The following is a 15,743-nucleotide window of genomic DNA, read 5'->3' on the forward strand; positions in this document are numbered from 1 at the left end:
GGCAAAATCTGTAAACATATTTACATAAAAATGCAGCCAGGACTCTCCCTCCAATATCGCTTCTGAACACTGATAGTCCCCCCACCTTGACTGCACGTTGTCCTTAATCTTCCGGTTTGTAGTTTTTCCTTCGTAGGTGTTGCTACCTCCCTCCTTGACCATCCCTATCACATCCCAGCAGCTCTATAAGACTATCAGACCATAAGACAGAGGAACAGGTGTAGGCCATTCGGCCCTTCAAACCTGCTATGCCATTCAGAAGGACGGTGTCTGATCCAACATTCCTCACATCTACTTTTCTGTGTTTTCTCCTTAACCTTTCATCCCACAGTGGCTCAGTGGTTAGCACTGTTGCCTCACAGTGCCAGGGACCTGTGTTCAATTCCAGCCTTGGGTGACGTCTGTGTGGAGTTTGCACATTCTCCCTGTGTTTGCATGAGTTTCCTCCGGGTGCTCCAGTCTCTCCCCACAGCCCAGAGATGTGCAGGTTAGGTTGATTAGGCCTGCTAATTGCCCATAGTGTCCAGGGATGTGTAGGTTAGGTGGATCAGCCATGGGAAATGCAGGGTTGCAGGGATAGGATAGGGGAGTGAGTATGGGTGGGATGCTCTTCAAAGAGTTGGTGTGGACTAGTTGGGCTAAATGGCCTGCTTCCACACTGGAGGGATTCTATTACTGTATTCTATGACTTTAATTCCTGAGTTAATAGTCCGCTCCTTTCCTAGTAACCCAATTCCATTCATCACTGTTCTTGATTGTGTCACATCCATGAGGACAGCTCTGACAGCAGCATTTTTGTTGGGTTTTGACACTTAGTAGCCCATTGCTGGCCACAACTCAAAAATTCATTGAAAATGAGGCCCGAGGTCTAACACTGTGGTGTGCCTAGGTATCACCATTTGCATGCAGGGAATGACGCCAATTCCCCTTGTGCCCCAACAATAGGCATGCTCAATTTTCACCTTAAACTTACCTACAAGCAGATTTTATCATTGGTTCAGTTTGTATTTATCAAATGTAATGAGTTTCCAATACCTCTTTTCTGGTGAAAACAAAAGGCTCAGATCTTACAGTCAGTGATGAAAAGATGGTACTCACCACTGTTCTCAAAATAAAGCTGACCATAAAGATCTAATGATCACTGTGGCATGGATTTCCCCCTTCTTGACATTGATTTGAATCTGGCACCAAGTCAAAGAAACCTTCAAACTTTATGACAACAACATTGCCATCGAGCAGCCAGTAACACTGAAATGTTCCTATGGTCAGAAAGCCAAGAATTAAGATGTTGAATAAAAGCAAAATACTGTGGATGCTGGAATTCTGAATTAAACACAAGGGGATGTTGTTGAAACTCAACAGGTCTGAAGGCATTTCTGAAGAAGGGTCTAGGCCTGAAACGTCAGCCTTCCTGCTCCTCTGATGCTGCTTGGCCTGCTGTGTTCATCCAGCTCTACACCTTGTTATCTCAGGTCTGGAGGCAGCTGTGGAGAGAGAAAAAAATGTAAAGAAATAAAATTAACTGATTTTCTTGCTTAAATTTTACAGATGTTGAATTAAAGATTGGGGTATGCATAGTTGTAGCTGAAATGTCATGAACAAATTTCTAAAAATCCATCTGATAATTCAAGACATAATTTGTGGAATCATAACCATATTTGAAATTGACAATATACAAATATAAAATTAGTTTGCTAAGTGGGCTCCATGATAGTTTAACCTTGGCGTGAGTTGGGTATCCATCTCGCCATTGTACCTAGTGAAAGATGATATGATCATTGAAGAGACCACAAAAGATAAAGTGTAAAATTTGTTTTTGTGGAGTTAGGGAGAAGAGGAATAATCCTTGAACCTTCACCTTAACTTCACCCCAACCTTCCCACTGGTCAGACTCTTACAATACTCCATCCTTACCTTTTGTCTTAGTATGGCATTCTCTGGGGCAAGTGATTTAACCAGTTGACCGCACTGCCTTGTGAATGCTGGAAATCTGAATTAAAAACAGGTGATATTCGAAATACTCCGTAGGTCAGGCAACATCTGTGGAGGGAGAGGGAATTATCATTTCAGGTTGATTGCATTAAAGCATAGAAATAGAAAACAGAAGGTTAGTGAGATATGTGTTAAGCAGGCTAATATACAATGGCATTTTGAGATCAAGAAAGAAGTTGTGTTGAGTCTCTTGAAGAGCATTAAGGTAGTTAAGTCCACAGGGCCCAATGATATCTACCCTAAGTTATTGAGAGAGGCAAGAGAGGAGATTGTTGGCGCCTTGACCAAGGTCATTGTATCCTCATTAGCCACTTAACAGGTCCCAGAGAACTGGCAAATAGCTAATATTGGTCCTCTATTTAAGAAAGGAAATAAGTATAGTCCTGGAAACAATAGTCCAGTGAGCCCACATCAGTGGTTGGGAAGCTATTGGACAGAATTATTAGGGACAATATCCCTAATGTGTTTGGAAAAGCATGGCCTAATTAGGGACAGTCAGCTTGGCTTTGTGCAGGACAGCTCATGTCTTACTAACTTGATTGGAATTTTCCGAGGAGGTGACAAAGTGAAAAATGAGGGTGGAGCAATGGATGTTGTCTACATGGATTTTAGTAAGGTTTTCAACAAGGTCCCTCATTGTAGGCTCATACAGCAGTTTAAGATGCATGGGATCCATGGTGACCTGGCTGCATGGATTCAGAATTGGCTTACCTCATAGAAGGTAGAGAGTCATGGTGGAAGTTAGTTTTTCAGGCTGGCGGTCATGACTAGTGGTGTTCCACAGAGTTCCGTACTGGGACCTCTGCTGTTTTTGATAAATATAAATAACTTAGATGAAAATGTAGATGGGTGGGTTAGTAGGTTTGCAGATAATAGAAAGATCAGAGGAGTTGTGGATAGTGTAGTAGGTGGTCGGGTCAAAGGATACTGTGAGATATAGATCAGTTGCAGATATGGGCAGAGAAATGACAGATGATGTTTAATCTGTGTAAGTGTGAGGTGCTGCACTTTGAGAGATCAAATGTTAAGAAAAAGTACAAAGTTAATGGCAGGACCTCGAGCAGTTCTGATGTACAGAGGAATCTTGGGGCTCGAGTCTGTAATTCCCCGAAAATGGCCATGCAAGTAGATAGGTGGTAAAGAAGGCATATGGCAGCTTGCCTTTTTGGCTGGGGAATTGAATACAAGAATTAGGATGTCATATTGCAGTTTTATAAGACTTTGGTTAGGCCACACTTAAGAGTTCTGCTTTCAGTTCTGGTCGCCACATTACAGGAAAGATGTGGAGGCTTTGGAGAGGGTGCAGACAAAGTTTACCATGATGCTGCCTGGATTAGAGGGTATGAACGAGAAGGAGAGGCAAGAAAAACTTGGTTTGTTTTCTCTGGAATGGTAGAGGCTGAGGGGAGACTTGATAGAAATGTATAAAATTATGAGATACGTTGATAGGGTTGCAGTCAGAATCTTTTTACCCCAGAGTTGAAATGTCTAAAATTAGGGGGCATGCATTTAAGGTGAGAGGGGAAAGGTTCAAAGAAGATGTGAAGGGCAAGTTTTTTACACAGAGAGTGGTAGGATTGTGGAACGTGCTGCCAGGGGTGCTGGTGGAGGCAGATATGATAGGGGCATTTAACAGCCTTTCAGATAAGCACATGAATATGCAAGGAATGGACGGGGGCCGGCAGAAGGGATTAGTTCATTTAGCATTATGTTCAGTACAACATCTTGGGCCAAAGGGCCCATTCCTATGCTGTACAATTCCAAGCTTTACGTTCTATGTTCTAGAAACAGGAATAGGCCATTTGGCCTTTTGAGACTGCTTCCTGTTCAATAAGATCATGTTTGGTCAGCCAGCTGAGTACCCTGATCCCAAATTCTCCCCATGCTCTTTGATCCATTTTGCCTAAGAACTATATCTAACTCCTGACATAGTAGGAACTGCAGATGCTGGAGAATCTGAGATAACAAGGTGTAGAGCTGGATGAATACAGCAGGCCTAGCAGCATCAGAGGAGCAGGAAAGCTGACGTTTCGGGCCTCGACCCTACTTCAGAAAATCAGCTTTCCTGCTCTTCTGATGCTGCCTGGCCTGTTGTGTTCATCCAGCTCTACACCTTGTTATCTCTATATCTAACTCCTTTTGACTGCAAGTGCTTTCTGTGACAGGCTATTGCACAGGCTCATCACTGTCTGGGTGAAGAAGTTTCACCTTATTTCATTTCATCTCATCTCACCTTTCGCCACAACCAGCTTTATTGAAATAATCAGATTTGAGCAAGGGATAGGCCGAGAACAAAAAGGTCAGTGAAGAGAGGAGAGATTGAAAGACAGAAAAGTTTGTCTTCAAGGGCCAAAGGGAATTGCAATGGATGGGAAAGGAAAGAAACAACAGATGTGCTTAGAGGCTGTCTGAAAACCAAAAAAAAAGGAAAAACAGATGTTCAAAGAAAATACTCAAATGGAGAGGGACAGATTTTTATGAACTGAGATAACAAGGTGTAGAGCTGGATGAACACAACAGACCAGGCAGCATCAGAGGAGCAGGAAAGCTGATGTTTCGGGTCTGGACCCTTCTTCAGAAATGGGGGAGGGGAAGGGGGCTCTGAAATAAATAGAGAGAGGGGGAGGTGATGGTAGAAGGTGGGTAGAGGAGCAGATAGGTGGAGAGAAGACGGACAGCTCAAGGAGGTGGTAATGAAGCCAATAAAGGTGAGTGCAGGTAGGGAATTGGAATGGGGGTTGGTCAGTGAGGAGGGAGGCATGGGTAGATGTGAGGGAAGACGGACAGGTCAAGGAGGTGGGGATGAGGCTAGTAGGCAGGAAGTGGGGGTGGAGATTGGTCAGTGAGGTGGGAGGAGCAAATATGTGGGAGAAAAGACGGACAGGTCAAGCACTTTTTACACCTGCCCCTACACCGCCCCCTCACCTCCAACCCAGGCCCCAAGAAAACCTTCCACATTAAACAGATGTTCACCTGTACATCTGCTAATGTGGCATATTGCATCCGCTGTTCCCAATGTGGCCTCCTCTACATTGGGGAAACCAAGCGGAGGCTTCGAGATGGCTTTGTGGAGCACTTACGCCTGGTCCATGACAAACGACAACACCTCCCAGTCGCGAACCACTTCAACTCCCCCTCCCATTCCTTGGACGACATGTCCATTCTGGGTCTCCTCCAGTGCCACAATGATACCACCCAAAAGCTGGAAGAACAGCACCTCATATTCTGCTTGGGAACCCTGCAGCCCAATGGTTTCAATTTGGACTTCACAAGCTTCAAAATCTCCGCATCCCCGACCTCATCTCAAGACCAGCCCATCTCGTTCTCGCCTCCTTGACCTGTCCGTCTTCCCTCCCACCTACCCGACCCTTCCTCCTCACTGACCAACCCCCATCCCAACTCCCTACCGACACTCACCTTTACTGGCTTCATCCCCGCCTCCTTGACCTGTCCATCTTCTGTCCACCTATCTGTTCCTCTATCCACCTTCTATCATCGCCTCCCCCTCTCTCTATTTATTTCAGAGTCCCCTTCCCCTCCCCCATTTCTGAAGAAGGGCCCAGACCCGAAACGTCAGCTTTCCTGCTTCTCTGATGCTGCCTGGCCTGCTGTGTTCTTCCAGCTCTACACCTTGTTATCTCAGACTCCAGCATCAGCAGTTCCTACTATCTCTGAGTGAGTTTTTACAAACTGAAATTTTTAAACTCAGTATTGAGTTTGGAATGCTGTGAAGTCACTAATTGAAAGCTGAGGTGCTCTTGGTCAAGCTTGCATTGGACTTAACTGGAACAATGCAACAAGCCAAGAACAGGAAATCAGCATAAAACACCACACACCCGCACCCCTCACCACCCATCCATGGCACTGTATTTTTCAAAGCCATTTCATCAGTTTCAGTCAGTTTCATCGTGATTGTTATAAATAAAATGGGCATGCTTCTTTTTCTCAACTAGTATTGTCACAAGTGTTTGTTTCCTTGTTTGGCAAACTAACTACTCATCATGTTTCTAATTACAGACTTATTTACATATTAATTGTCCAACTTTTATATAACGTAAACTTTGTGTTTTACAGCTGTCCTTCTACAAACCAACATCAAATAGACATAAGATTCTCATGGAAGCAAAAGCATTTCCTTCTGATCATGTAAGAACTACTTTGTGGCACTAGAATTACTCAAGTCCTTGTATAGGTTACGTGGTGATTTATTCATTGACACTAAGTTCTGTTGGTGAAATATTTACGACTTGGCTCCTTGCCAATTGTTCAACATGCTTTATTACAAGATCACCTAGTGCGTATCTCATTACTGATGCTGTTTTTTGGGAAGAATATGCAGTTTGATTGATATAATGATTCAGTCAGAGACCATGGAAGTAGCTGAAAACTGACTATATTGATTTTTATGTAGTAAAAGCTAAAGTCTGCAAATCATTAATTACAACCTTCATTCCTTTAAAGTATGCAGTGGAGTCTCAAATCCGGCTTAAAGGACTAGATCCAAAGGAAAGTATGCTGTTGTTGTCTCCAGAGGAGGTTTGTATCAGTTTTTTTTTAATTGTTAAGCTTACATCCTTTATAATTGCAACAACACTCTCAGCTTATATGCATATAGAATAATTTATACCATTATTTAGGAATATATTTTCCTGTATTTCAGTATTACCAGCACAAGTTATTTGGGTCAATATGGATTCCATATACGGCATGGCAATCTAGTGAAAGTTCTAGAACTATAAGTGGTGACAAGGATAAGCCAGATACTTTATTGTGATTGACTGCAAATCCATACCTTACTAATATTGTTATAGTACTGAGTGAATACATCTCACTCTTGACTGAGGGTCATAAAGCTCAAACTGTATTATTAAAGTAGCATAAAGAGAGCATGAATATCCCTGATGAAAGCAGTTCACACACAGCTACTTCCATCAAACACTGAGAGCCATAGTTTCACATGGTCAGGAATGATGGATCACATCCAGAGTGAGATATAGCCCGACTGAATATATAGTTTGAGGAATTTGGAGGCAGTGTGGGAATTCGGTGCAGGAGGGAAGAGGTGTTTTTGCTTGCTTTCTTTTGGCTCGTAGTTAGTAAGGTTTTTTAAACAGGATAAATTGAAGCCCAGGATCAAGGGTCCAGAAGAATTTTGTCACAGGTAAACCGTAAGTTCATTGTTTGGTGATAGCTGCTAATTTAACTATCTTTTCTGGTTACTTTCTGACTGAAGGTAATTAGGGGAAATATTTACAGGCTACAAAATAAAAGACAATTTTTTTTTAAAAGTCAAATTAAAAACAACATAATTAAAATAGAGATGCTGGGCCAGCCGATGTGTGTAACTGAGAGCCAGTGGACCCTATTGTGGTTTATAGTGACCTCATTTGTAGCAAGTGTTAGTTGATTCAGAGACTCTGGCTCAGAATTGATGAGCTGGATCTGCGCTTCAAACACTGTGACACATCAGGGAGCGGATGAATTACCTGGATGCTGTGTTTCAGGAGGCAATCACAACAGTTAGATTGATTATCTTGAATTCAGTCAATAGTCAGGGACAGGAGCATGTGACTACAAGAGAGGCAGGTAGATGGATCCAGGAGATAGTGTTGAAGGAGACTCAGCCCTTGAGCTTGTTGAGCATTGAGATTCTTGCTCCCTTTGCGGATGAGTGTGGGAACTGTAGGGAGGATGACCAAACTGACCATAGCACCATTGTACAGGGAGCCATTCAAGTATGGGGAGAAATAGGATAATAGGTCAACACGACGTCATGGGCCGAAGGGCCTGTACTGTGCTGTACTGTTCTATGTTCTCTGTAAAAGAGAAATACAGTTGTAATCAGGGATAGTACAGTCAGGAGAATAGACACTGTTCTCTGTGGCTAGGATTGAGAGTCCTGAAGGCTATGTTGCCTGACTGGTGTCTGGGTTCATGATATCTCATTTGGGCTGCTGAGGAACTTGGAGCGGGAGGGAAAGATCCAGTTATTGTGATCCATGTAAGTACCAAAAAGTAGAAAGAGGAAAGAGGGTCTGCTGACAGAATGTGAGCAGCTAGATACTGAATTAAAAAGCAGAACCAAAAGCTAGTATTCTCTGGATTACTACCTGGGCTATGGGCAAATTGGCACAGGGTCAATGAGGTTATAAAGGTAAATGAGTGACTCAAAGATTGATGTGGAAGAAACAGGCTCAAATTCATGGGATAATTATTCCAGTACTGGTGAAGAGGGAGCTGAGACAAGAGCTGAAGATGAAGGAACCCATGGGGGCAGTGAAAAAAATCATAAAATGTTGTAACTGCAGTTTGAGAGGGAGAAGATTAAACCAGATGTAACTATATTGTATTATAACTGAGTAAGTGTGACTACAGAGACATGAGGGAGGAGCTGGCCAGAGGTGATTGGAAGGGGTGCCCAGCAAGAAAAACAGTGGAGCAGCAATGGCAGGAGTTTTAGGGGTAATTCGGGAGGCACAGCAGAAATTCATCACAAGGAAGAAGAAGCAAACTAAGGGGAGGATGAGGCAAACATGGCTGATGAGCGAAGTCAAGGACAGCATAAGAGCAAAAGGAAAATCATATGATGTGGTGAGGAGTAGTGGAAAGCCTGAGGATTGGGAAGCCATTAAGAATCAACAGAGGATAACTTGAAAAAAAAGAGAAGATGAAATAAGATAGCTCGAAATATAAAAGAAGATTGTAAGAGTTTTTTCTTCAGATAGCTAAGTAGTAAGACAGAAGCAAAAGTGGACATTGGGCTGCTGGGAAATGAGACTGGAGGTGTGTTAATAGGGAACAAAGGAATGGCGGAGGAACTGAATAGATACTTTGCATCAGTTTTCATGGTGGAAAACTGCAGAAGCATAATAAAATTTCAAGAGAGTCAGGGGACAGAGATAAGTGTAGTGGCCATCACTGAGAAGAAGGTGCTGGGGAAGCTGAAAGTTCTGAAGGTGGATAAATCACTCAGGCCAGATTGACTACACCCCAGAGTTCTGAAGGAGATAGATGAGAATATTGAATTATAGAATCCCCATAGGATCAAGGAGGCCCATCGAGTCCACACTGACCCTCTGAAGACCATCACACCCAACCCACCACTCCCACCATAACTCTGTAACCATGGCATTTCCCATGGCTAACCCACCTAGCATGCACATCCCTAGACACTATTAGCAATTTAACATGGCTAATCCACCTAGCTTGCATAACTTTGGACTGTGGGAGGAAACCAGAACACCCAGAGAAAACCCATGCAGACACAAGGAAAATGTACAAACTCTGCCCGGGAATCAAACCCAGGTCTCTGGTGGCGTGAGGCAGTAGTGCTAACCACAGGAATCAGTGAAGTCAGGCAAAGTCCTAGAGGACTGGAAAATGGCTAATGTAACACCCTTGGTTAAGGCAGAAGATAGGAAATTATAGGCTGGTTAACCTGACTTCAATTATTGTTAAAGATTTCTTGAGACAGCGTGGTAATATAGGACAGAGTCAGCAGGGATTTTTCAAGGGCAGGTCATGCCTGACAAATCTGTTTAAATTCTTTGAGAAAGTAATAAGCAAGTTAGACAAAGGAGAGCCAATGGATGTGATCAATTTGGATTTCCAGATGCCTTTGACAAGGCGCCGCACAGAAGGCTACTAAATAAAATAAAAGTTCATGGTGTTAGAGGCCAGATACTTGCATGGATGGAGCATTTGGCTGACTGGAAGAAGACAGAGAATGAGGATAAAGTGATCTTTTTCAGGATGGCTGCTAGTGACTAGTGGAGTTCCGCAGGGACTGCAATTATTCATGTTATATATTAATAGTCTGGATGTAGGAACTGAGGGCATAGTTGCTAAGTTTGCAGATGATAGAAAGATAGGTGGAGGGGCAGGTAGTTTTGAGGAAGCAGGGAGGCTGCAGAAGGACTTGGACTGGCTAAGAGAGTGGAAAATAAGTGACAGATGGAGTATAATGTTGGAAAGTGGGAGTTCATGCACTTTGGTCAGAAGAATAGAGGCATAGACTGCTTTCTCAACAGGGATAGGTTTCAGAAATATGATGCACAGAAGGACCTAGGAGTCCTAGTTTAGGATTCTATTAAGATTTACGTACAAGTTCTCTTGGCAGTTAGGAAGGCAAATTCAATGTTAGCACTCATTTCAAGAGAGCTTGAATACAAAAGCAGGCATGTACTGCTGAGGCTGTATAAGGCTCTTGTCAGACCAAATTTGGAATATTATGAACAGTCTTCGGCTCTGTGTCCAAGGAAGGATGTGCTGGCATTGGAGGATGCCCAAAGGAGGTTTACAAGAATGATCCTGGGGATGAAGGGCTTGTCATATGAGGAGCAGTCAAGAACTTGGGGTCTGTGCTCAGTGCAGTTTAGAATGATGAGGGGGGATCTGATTAAAATTTACAGAATACTGAGAGACTTGGACAGAGTAGAGGTGGAGAAGATGTTTCCAATAGTAGGACAGACGAGGACCTGAAAGCACAGCCTCAGAGTGAAGCGATAACGCTTTGGAATTGAGATAAGGAGGAATTTCTTCAGCCAGAGGGCATTTAATCTGTGGAAACCATTTCCACAGAGCGCTGTGGAGGCCAAGGCATTGAGTGCACTTAAGACAGAGAGAAATAGATTCATGATTGATAGGGGGAATTAAAGGTTGCAGGGAGAAGGCAGAAGAATGGGATTGAGAAACATATCAGCCATGATCAAATGGTGGAGCAGACTCAATGGGATGAATGGTATAATTCTGCTCCTAAATCTATAGCGTTCTGGAATCTGCTCACAATTGATTAATAGAGAGAGAGTCGTAGAGTTTAGATTGCCATTTGTTATACTGTATTTCCAGGACATTCTAGAAGCAAGTCATAATTTCTGAATGCACAGGCAATTTATGCTGCCTAAGATTCAATGTAATTACAAATTTGGGACAATTTAATTGGAACACTCAAAGATGAAGTTATATAAAACGTATTTCATGTGCTACTGCATTTCTTAGTGTTATAAATTCAACGTATCTCTATCTCAAAATAACTATGTATATAGTCTGAGGTATATCTTGCCACAGAAATGAAGATTTTGATTCAACTGAAAAGTTAAAACAAAATCCTTATTCTTGCTTGCTCACTAAAAGCAAGCATACAGGTGCAGCAAGCAATTAGGAAGGCAAATGGTATATTGCTTTGCATTGGATGAGGGTTTGAGTGCAGAAGTCAAGATGACTTTCTGAAATTGTAAAGATCGTTTATGAGACTGAGCCTGAAATGTTGTGTGCAGTTTTGGTCTCCTTATCTAAGGAATGACATATTTGCAATACTGCCATGGAAGTTCAGCCTAATCCATGCGATGGTGAGATTGTTTGATGAGGAGAGATTGAGGAAGTTGGATACATGTTGGTGAGAGTTTTGAAGAATGAGGGGAGATCTATTAGAAACACTCAAAAATCTGACAGAACATGACAAGATGGATATAGATAGGATATTCCCTCTGCCTGTTTATTCTAGAACCAGTTGACATAATTTCCAAATAAGGAATGGGCCTTTTCAGACTGAGATGAGATGGAAGCTCTTCAGGCAGTGGTGAATATTTAGAATTCTTTACCCCAGGTGGCAGTAGAAGCTCAATCATTGAACAGATTCAGGAGAGAAATTGACTGCTTTCTGGAAACTAATGACATCAAAGGATATGGAGATAGTGTGGGAATGTGAGGTGGATGATCAGCCATGATTTAGTGGAATGGTGCAGCAGGTTCAACAGGCTGAATGGCCTAATCTTGTTCCTATGCTTGTCCTAACATGTAAAAATTAATTTGAATGTTGTCTGTCTCTCCAGTGTTATACATGGCATGACACAATTTCCAGAAGATCGAAAGTGTGTTGATGCTGATGTGATAATGTTCCGATAAAGAAACTTTCAGAGTACCATGCATTACTTTTATATTAAAAGCAACAACTTTATTGGGTTATCCTAACAGAAAATAAAGATAGAAAGCAGTTTTTTTGTTTTGTAAGATAGTATCCTTCTGTGAGGTACTGAACAAGTACAGAGAAAGAACAGCAGTGTTACTGTATTTACTCTCAGAGGCAATGCTAAGCCAAAGCTCCAATAACCACTTTGGGTGTATGTGAAAGATTTCCTGGTGATCTTTCAAAAAGAGCTGATTTTCTTTGTGCCATGGCTAAGATTTATACATTGACAACACAATGGTTGGAGTCTTTAGCTCCTGACTGACATGGGAAATGATGGGAAAATATGGTAAAATCAGAGAAATGCCATTCTCAACGTCAAGAGAAATAAATCTGCCATTAAATATTGAATGGTGAGATGAGAATCTAACTAATAAGAGGCAAGAGGTCCATTTGCTTTCATTTGCGTTCATTAACATGCCATCACTACCTAATCTCACCTTGTTGATGTCCAGATTCTTATTCTTCCACGCACTGGACAGAAAATAAATGATGACATGACATTCAGAGAGGACACCCAGAGAATTCAGCTCATGGTTTGCTTCTGTGGGCTTCTACTTTTGGACAGTAATCAACAACATCTCAAGTTAGGCTCAATATGCAGTGACTACTTGGACCCCCCTCCCCATACCCAGATGTTAGCATCAGACATGTACCAGCCTCACTGCAGCATCAAGATATAACTCTGATCCAATTACAGTTCAGTTCTCCACATCAATGTTACATTTTGGAGCACACGGACACCCTTTAACGTAATGCAAGTGTGCAACTTTACATGCAAAGACAAGCACCCATCTCATGGATAGGACCAGGGTGCCTCTTAGGTCTCCATGCTTTCTCTCTTAGCACTCCGACACTTTGTGCCTGTTTGGGTGCCCACAGCATCTTTATCTTGTCTTGGTTTGCTTTGCATTTTATGCTTTGCTACCTTATTCAGAATTTATATCTGTCTTGATCTTCTATTTAGTGCAGACACAAAACCAGGCAGCTTGTCATTTGTTGCCAGCAGTGATTAGTCAAGGGAGTGGACGTGTTGCCGCACTGCATTGTGCGACATCATTCTTATACTTGCACCATGGGTCAGCAATGTAAAAACAAATTGCATATGCTTCAACCAAGTGGTCATTTTGCAATGTCTAAGGAGTATAGTTCAAATCAAGAACTAGCTAGGGATGCCAGTGGTTCACGTTTTCATTGAAGTCCAGAAGCAGACACGGTGGCAGCAGGTAGTTTGTTGGAGGCACTGGGTAAACTAACTTGAAGGTTGGAAGACTCCACTTGCATTGTTTGCACCATGCTACATCTGGCATGTGGTCATCTGGCCAGCTCCATGAACAAGGAGGCAGCTGCCCTGAAGACCAAGGTCCAACACAATTTGTGTCTGCTGGATATAATTATGGATCTGTATGTCATTGTCCTAGCCATTGGTGCTCAGGTCCAGCAACACGGCAAAAGGATGGTTGAGTGATTCTGGACTTCACTCTACGTGTCGTTCCTCACAAGTAGAGAGGACAATGCCAGGCTAACCACGAGTCTCCACTTAAGACACTCAAGACATGGCTGGTTGGTTGGAGTCATACCAGGCACTTAGGAGGATGTTTGTGGTTGTTGGAAGTCAGTTATCTCGGCTCCAGGACATCACTGCAGGACTTCCCCAGGGTATTATCCTAGGACTAACCATCTTCAGCTTCTTCAACAATGGCCTTCCTTGCATTATGAGGTCAGAAGTGGGTATGTTCGCTGATGATTGCACAATGTTAGCACCATTTGCAACTCCTCAGGTACTGAAGCAGTCTGTGTTCAAATGCAACAAGATCTGGACATTCTCCAGGCTCAGGCTGAAAAGTGGCAAGGAACATTTGTGCCACATAAATGCAGTAAGAGATAATCTAATCACTGACCCTTGGCATTCAATGGTGTTACTATCCCTGAATTCCTCACTATCAACATCTTTGAAGGTACCATTGCCCAGAAACTCAACTGGACTCACCACATAAACACAGTGGCTGCAGGAGCAGGTCAGAAGCTAGGAATACTGCAGCAAGTAACTCACCTCCTGATTCCTCGTATCCTGTCCACCATTTACAAGGCACAACCAGGAGTGTGATGGAGTGCTCCTCACTTGCCTGGATGAATGCATCTCCAACAACGTTCAAGGACATTGACACCATCCAGGACAAAGCAACCCACTTGACTGGCACTACAATCATGAGCATACACTCCATCCACCAATGAAACTGAGTTGCAGCAGAGTGTATGATCTACAAGACGCAATGCAGAACTTCACCAATGATTTTTAGACAACCCATGACCACTTCCATCTCGAAGGAAAAGGACAGCAAATGTATGGGAACACCACCGTCTGCAAATTCCTCTCCAAGCCACTCACCATCCTGACTTGGAAGTATATCGCCATTACTTCACTGTTGCAGGGTCAAAATCCTGGAATTGCCTCTGTAAGGGCACTGTAGATCTACCTACAACATATGGACTACAGTTGTTCAAGAAGGCAGCTCACCAGCACCTTCTCAAGGGAGACTAGGTTGAGGCAATAATAAAATCGTGGCCAGCCAGTGATGCCCCCTCCCAAGAGTGAATAAAACTAAAATCAACTTCCATGTTCCCTTGACAGCTCACTGGTCGATTCACAGGTGACAGTTGGCCACCAGGAGACAGTCATCAGAGAAGAACACCAGCTTGATGATGGTGGATCTGACCAAGAACACTTTGGACACAAACAGGAAATCCATTCTGGAACAGATCGACCCATTTGGTCATGACCAGGTGTATCTATATTGCGCTCCATCTGCAGAAGTGCTGAAGATGTTGTACAGTTTGGTGTCTTTAACAATTTCCATCAAGAACGCAGGCGCTGAGCCCGGTAGTGCTGTCAGCCTGTCCAGATTTTCCAGTCGTATCAATGATGCAGTTGATGTCACCGACCAGAATGACCAGCTGAGGTGTTGCCAGCAGCAGTGGGAGCTGCTGAAAGATGGCCAGATGCTCACTCTTTACCACTGCAGCATATACGTTAATTAGTCTCAGGGAAGCATTTCTGTTCATGACATTTGCTATGATGAGGTGCCTGCCCAACACCTCCTTAACCTGACAGATGATGAAGTTGCCTCCTCGCAGCAAAATACCCAGGCCAGAGGACCAGCAAACATTACCCCCCCGTCAAATCGAAAGCCTGAGGGCCCAAAATCTCAATCATTTCCAATAGCTGCTGAGGTACATTACTCCACGCTCCTGCTGAAACAGGAGGTCTGCTTTGATGTTGTCCAGGTAAGCCCAGGTGGAGACACATTGCTTTCTAGCTTTTACACTATACACATTTATGCTGGCAATTTTAAAACCCATCATAAGATTTTTAGATTACCATACCGTCCATTAGTCAAAGAAAGTTTGAAATATTGTCTTGGCAATGGGTGAGATCCTGAATCACTATGGTGTGGACATGTTGCCAGGCTGAGGTAGCTGTCCTGCTCCTTCATGGAGGCAATGTTCCCATCAGGACTCATCGAGATGAAGACAAAGCCAGGAAGGTCAAAATTCATGTTGTTCTCTGAATCAGGCTTTTTTTCAGTTGTTGCACTCCACTCCCTGTTTGGAACGTTACTGTTCTTGTTTGCCTTCAGCTCTGGAGTGCTGGGTACCCCATGGTTCGGAATGTCAGGAGGTGGGCTTTTGCCAGGTCTCTTGCAATGTCCAGCGTTTCCTGGTTGGGAGATACTCTTCTCCTTTCCTCCTTGGTGCTTTGTCGCTTCTTCTGTTCATGGCCATCCTC

At 43.2% G+C, this 15,743-nt stretch overlaps 1 protein-coding gene across 1 annotated transcript in view; it reads left to right on the top strand.

The window, feature by feature from the left end:
- Positions 1-15,743, top strand: part of kynu (kynureninase) — a 201,522-nt gene that overhangs the window by 89,013 nt on the left and 96,766 nt on the right. Inside the window, exons 4-5 of the mRNA XM_048599241.1 lie at positions 6,067-6,138; positions 6,454-6,528. Of these exons, the coding sequence (XP_048455198.1) occupies positions 6,067-6,138; positions 6,454-6,528 (147 nt within the window). The remainder of the gene's footprint in view (positions 1-6,066; positions 6,139-6,453; positions 6,529-15,743) is intronic.

The sequence above is a fragment of the Rhincodon typus genome, chromosome 7, assembly GCF_021869965.1.
Source record: "Rhincodon typus isolate 14 chromosome 7, sRhiTyp1.1, whole genome shotgun sequence".
Lineage (NCBI taxonomy): Eukaryota > Metazoa > Chordata > Chondrichthyes > Orectolobiformes > Rhincodontidae > Rhincodon > Rhincodon typus.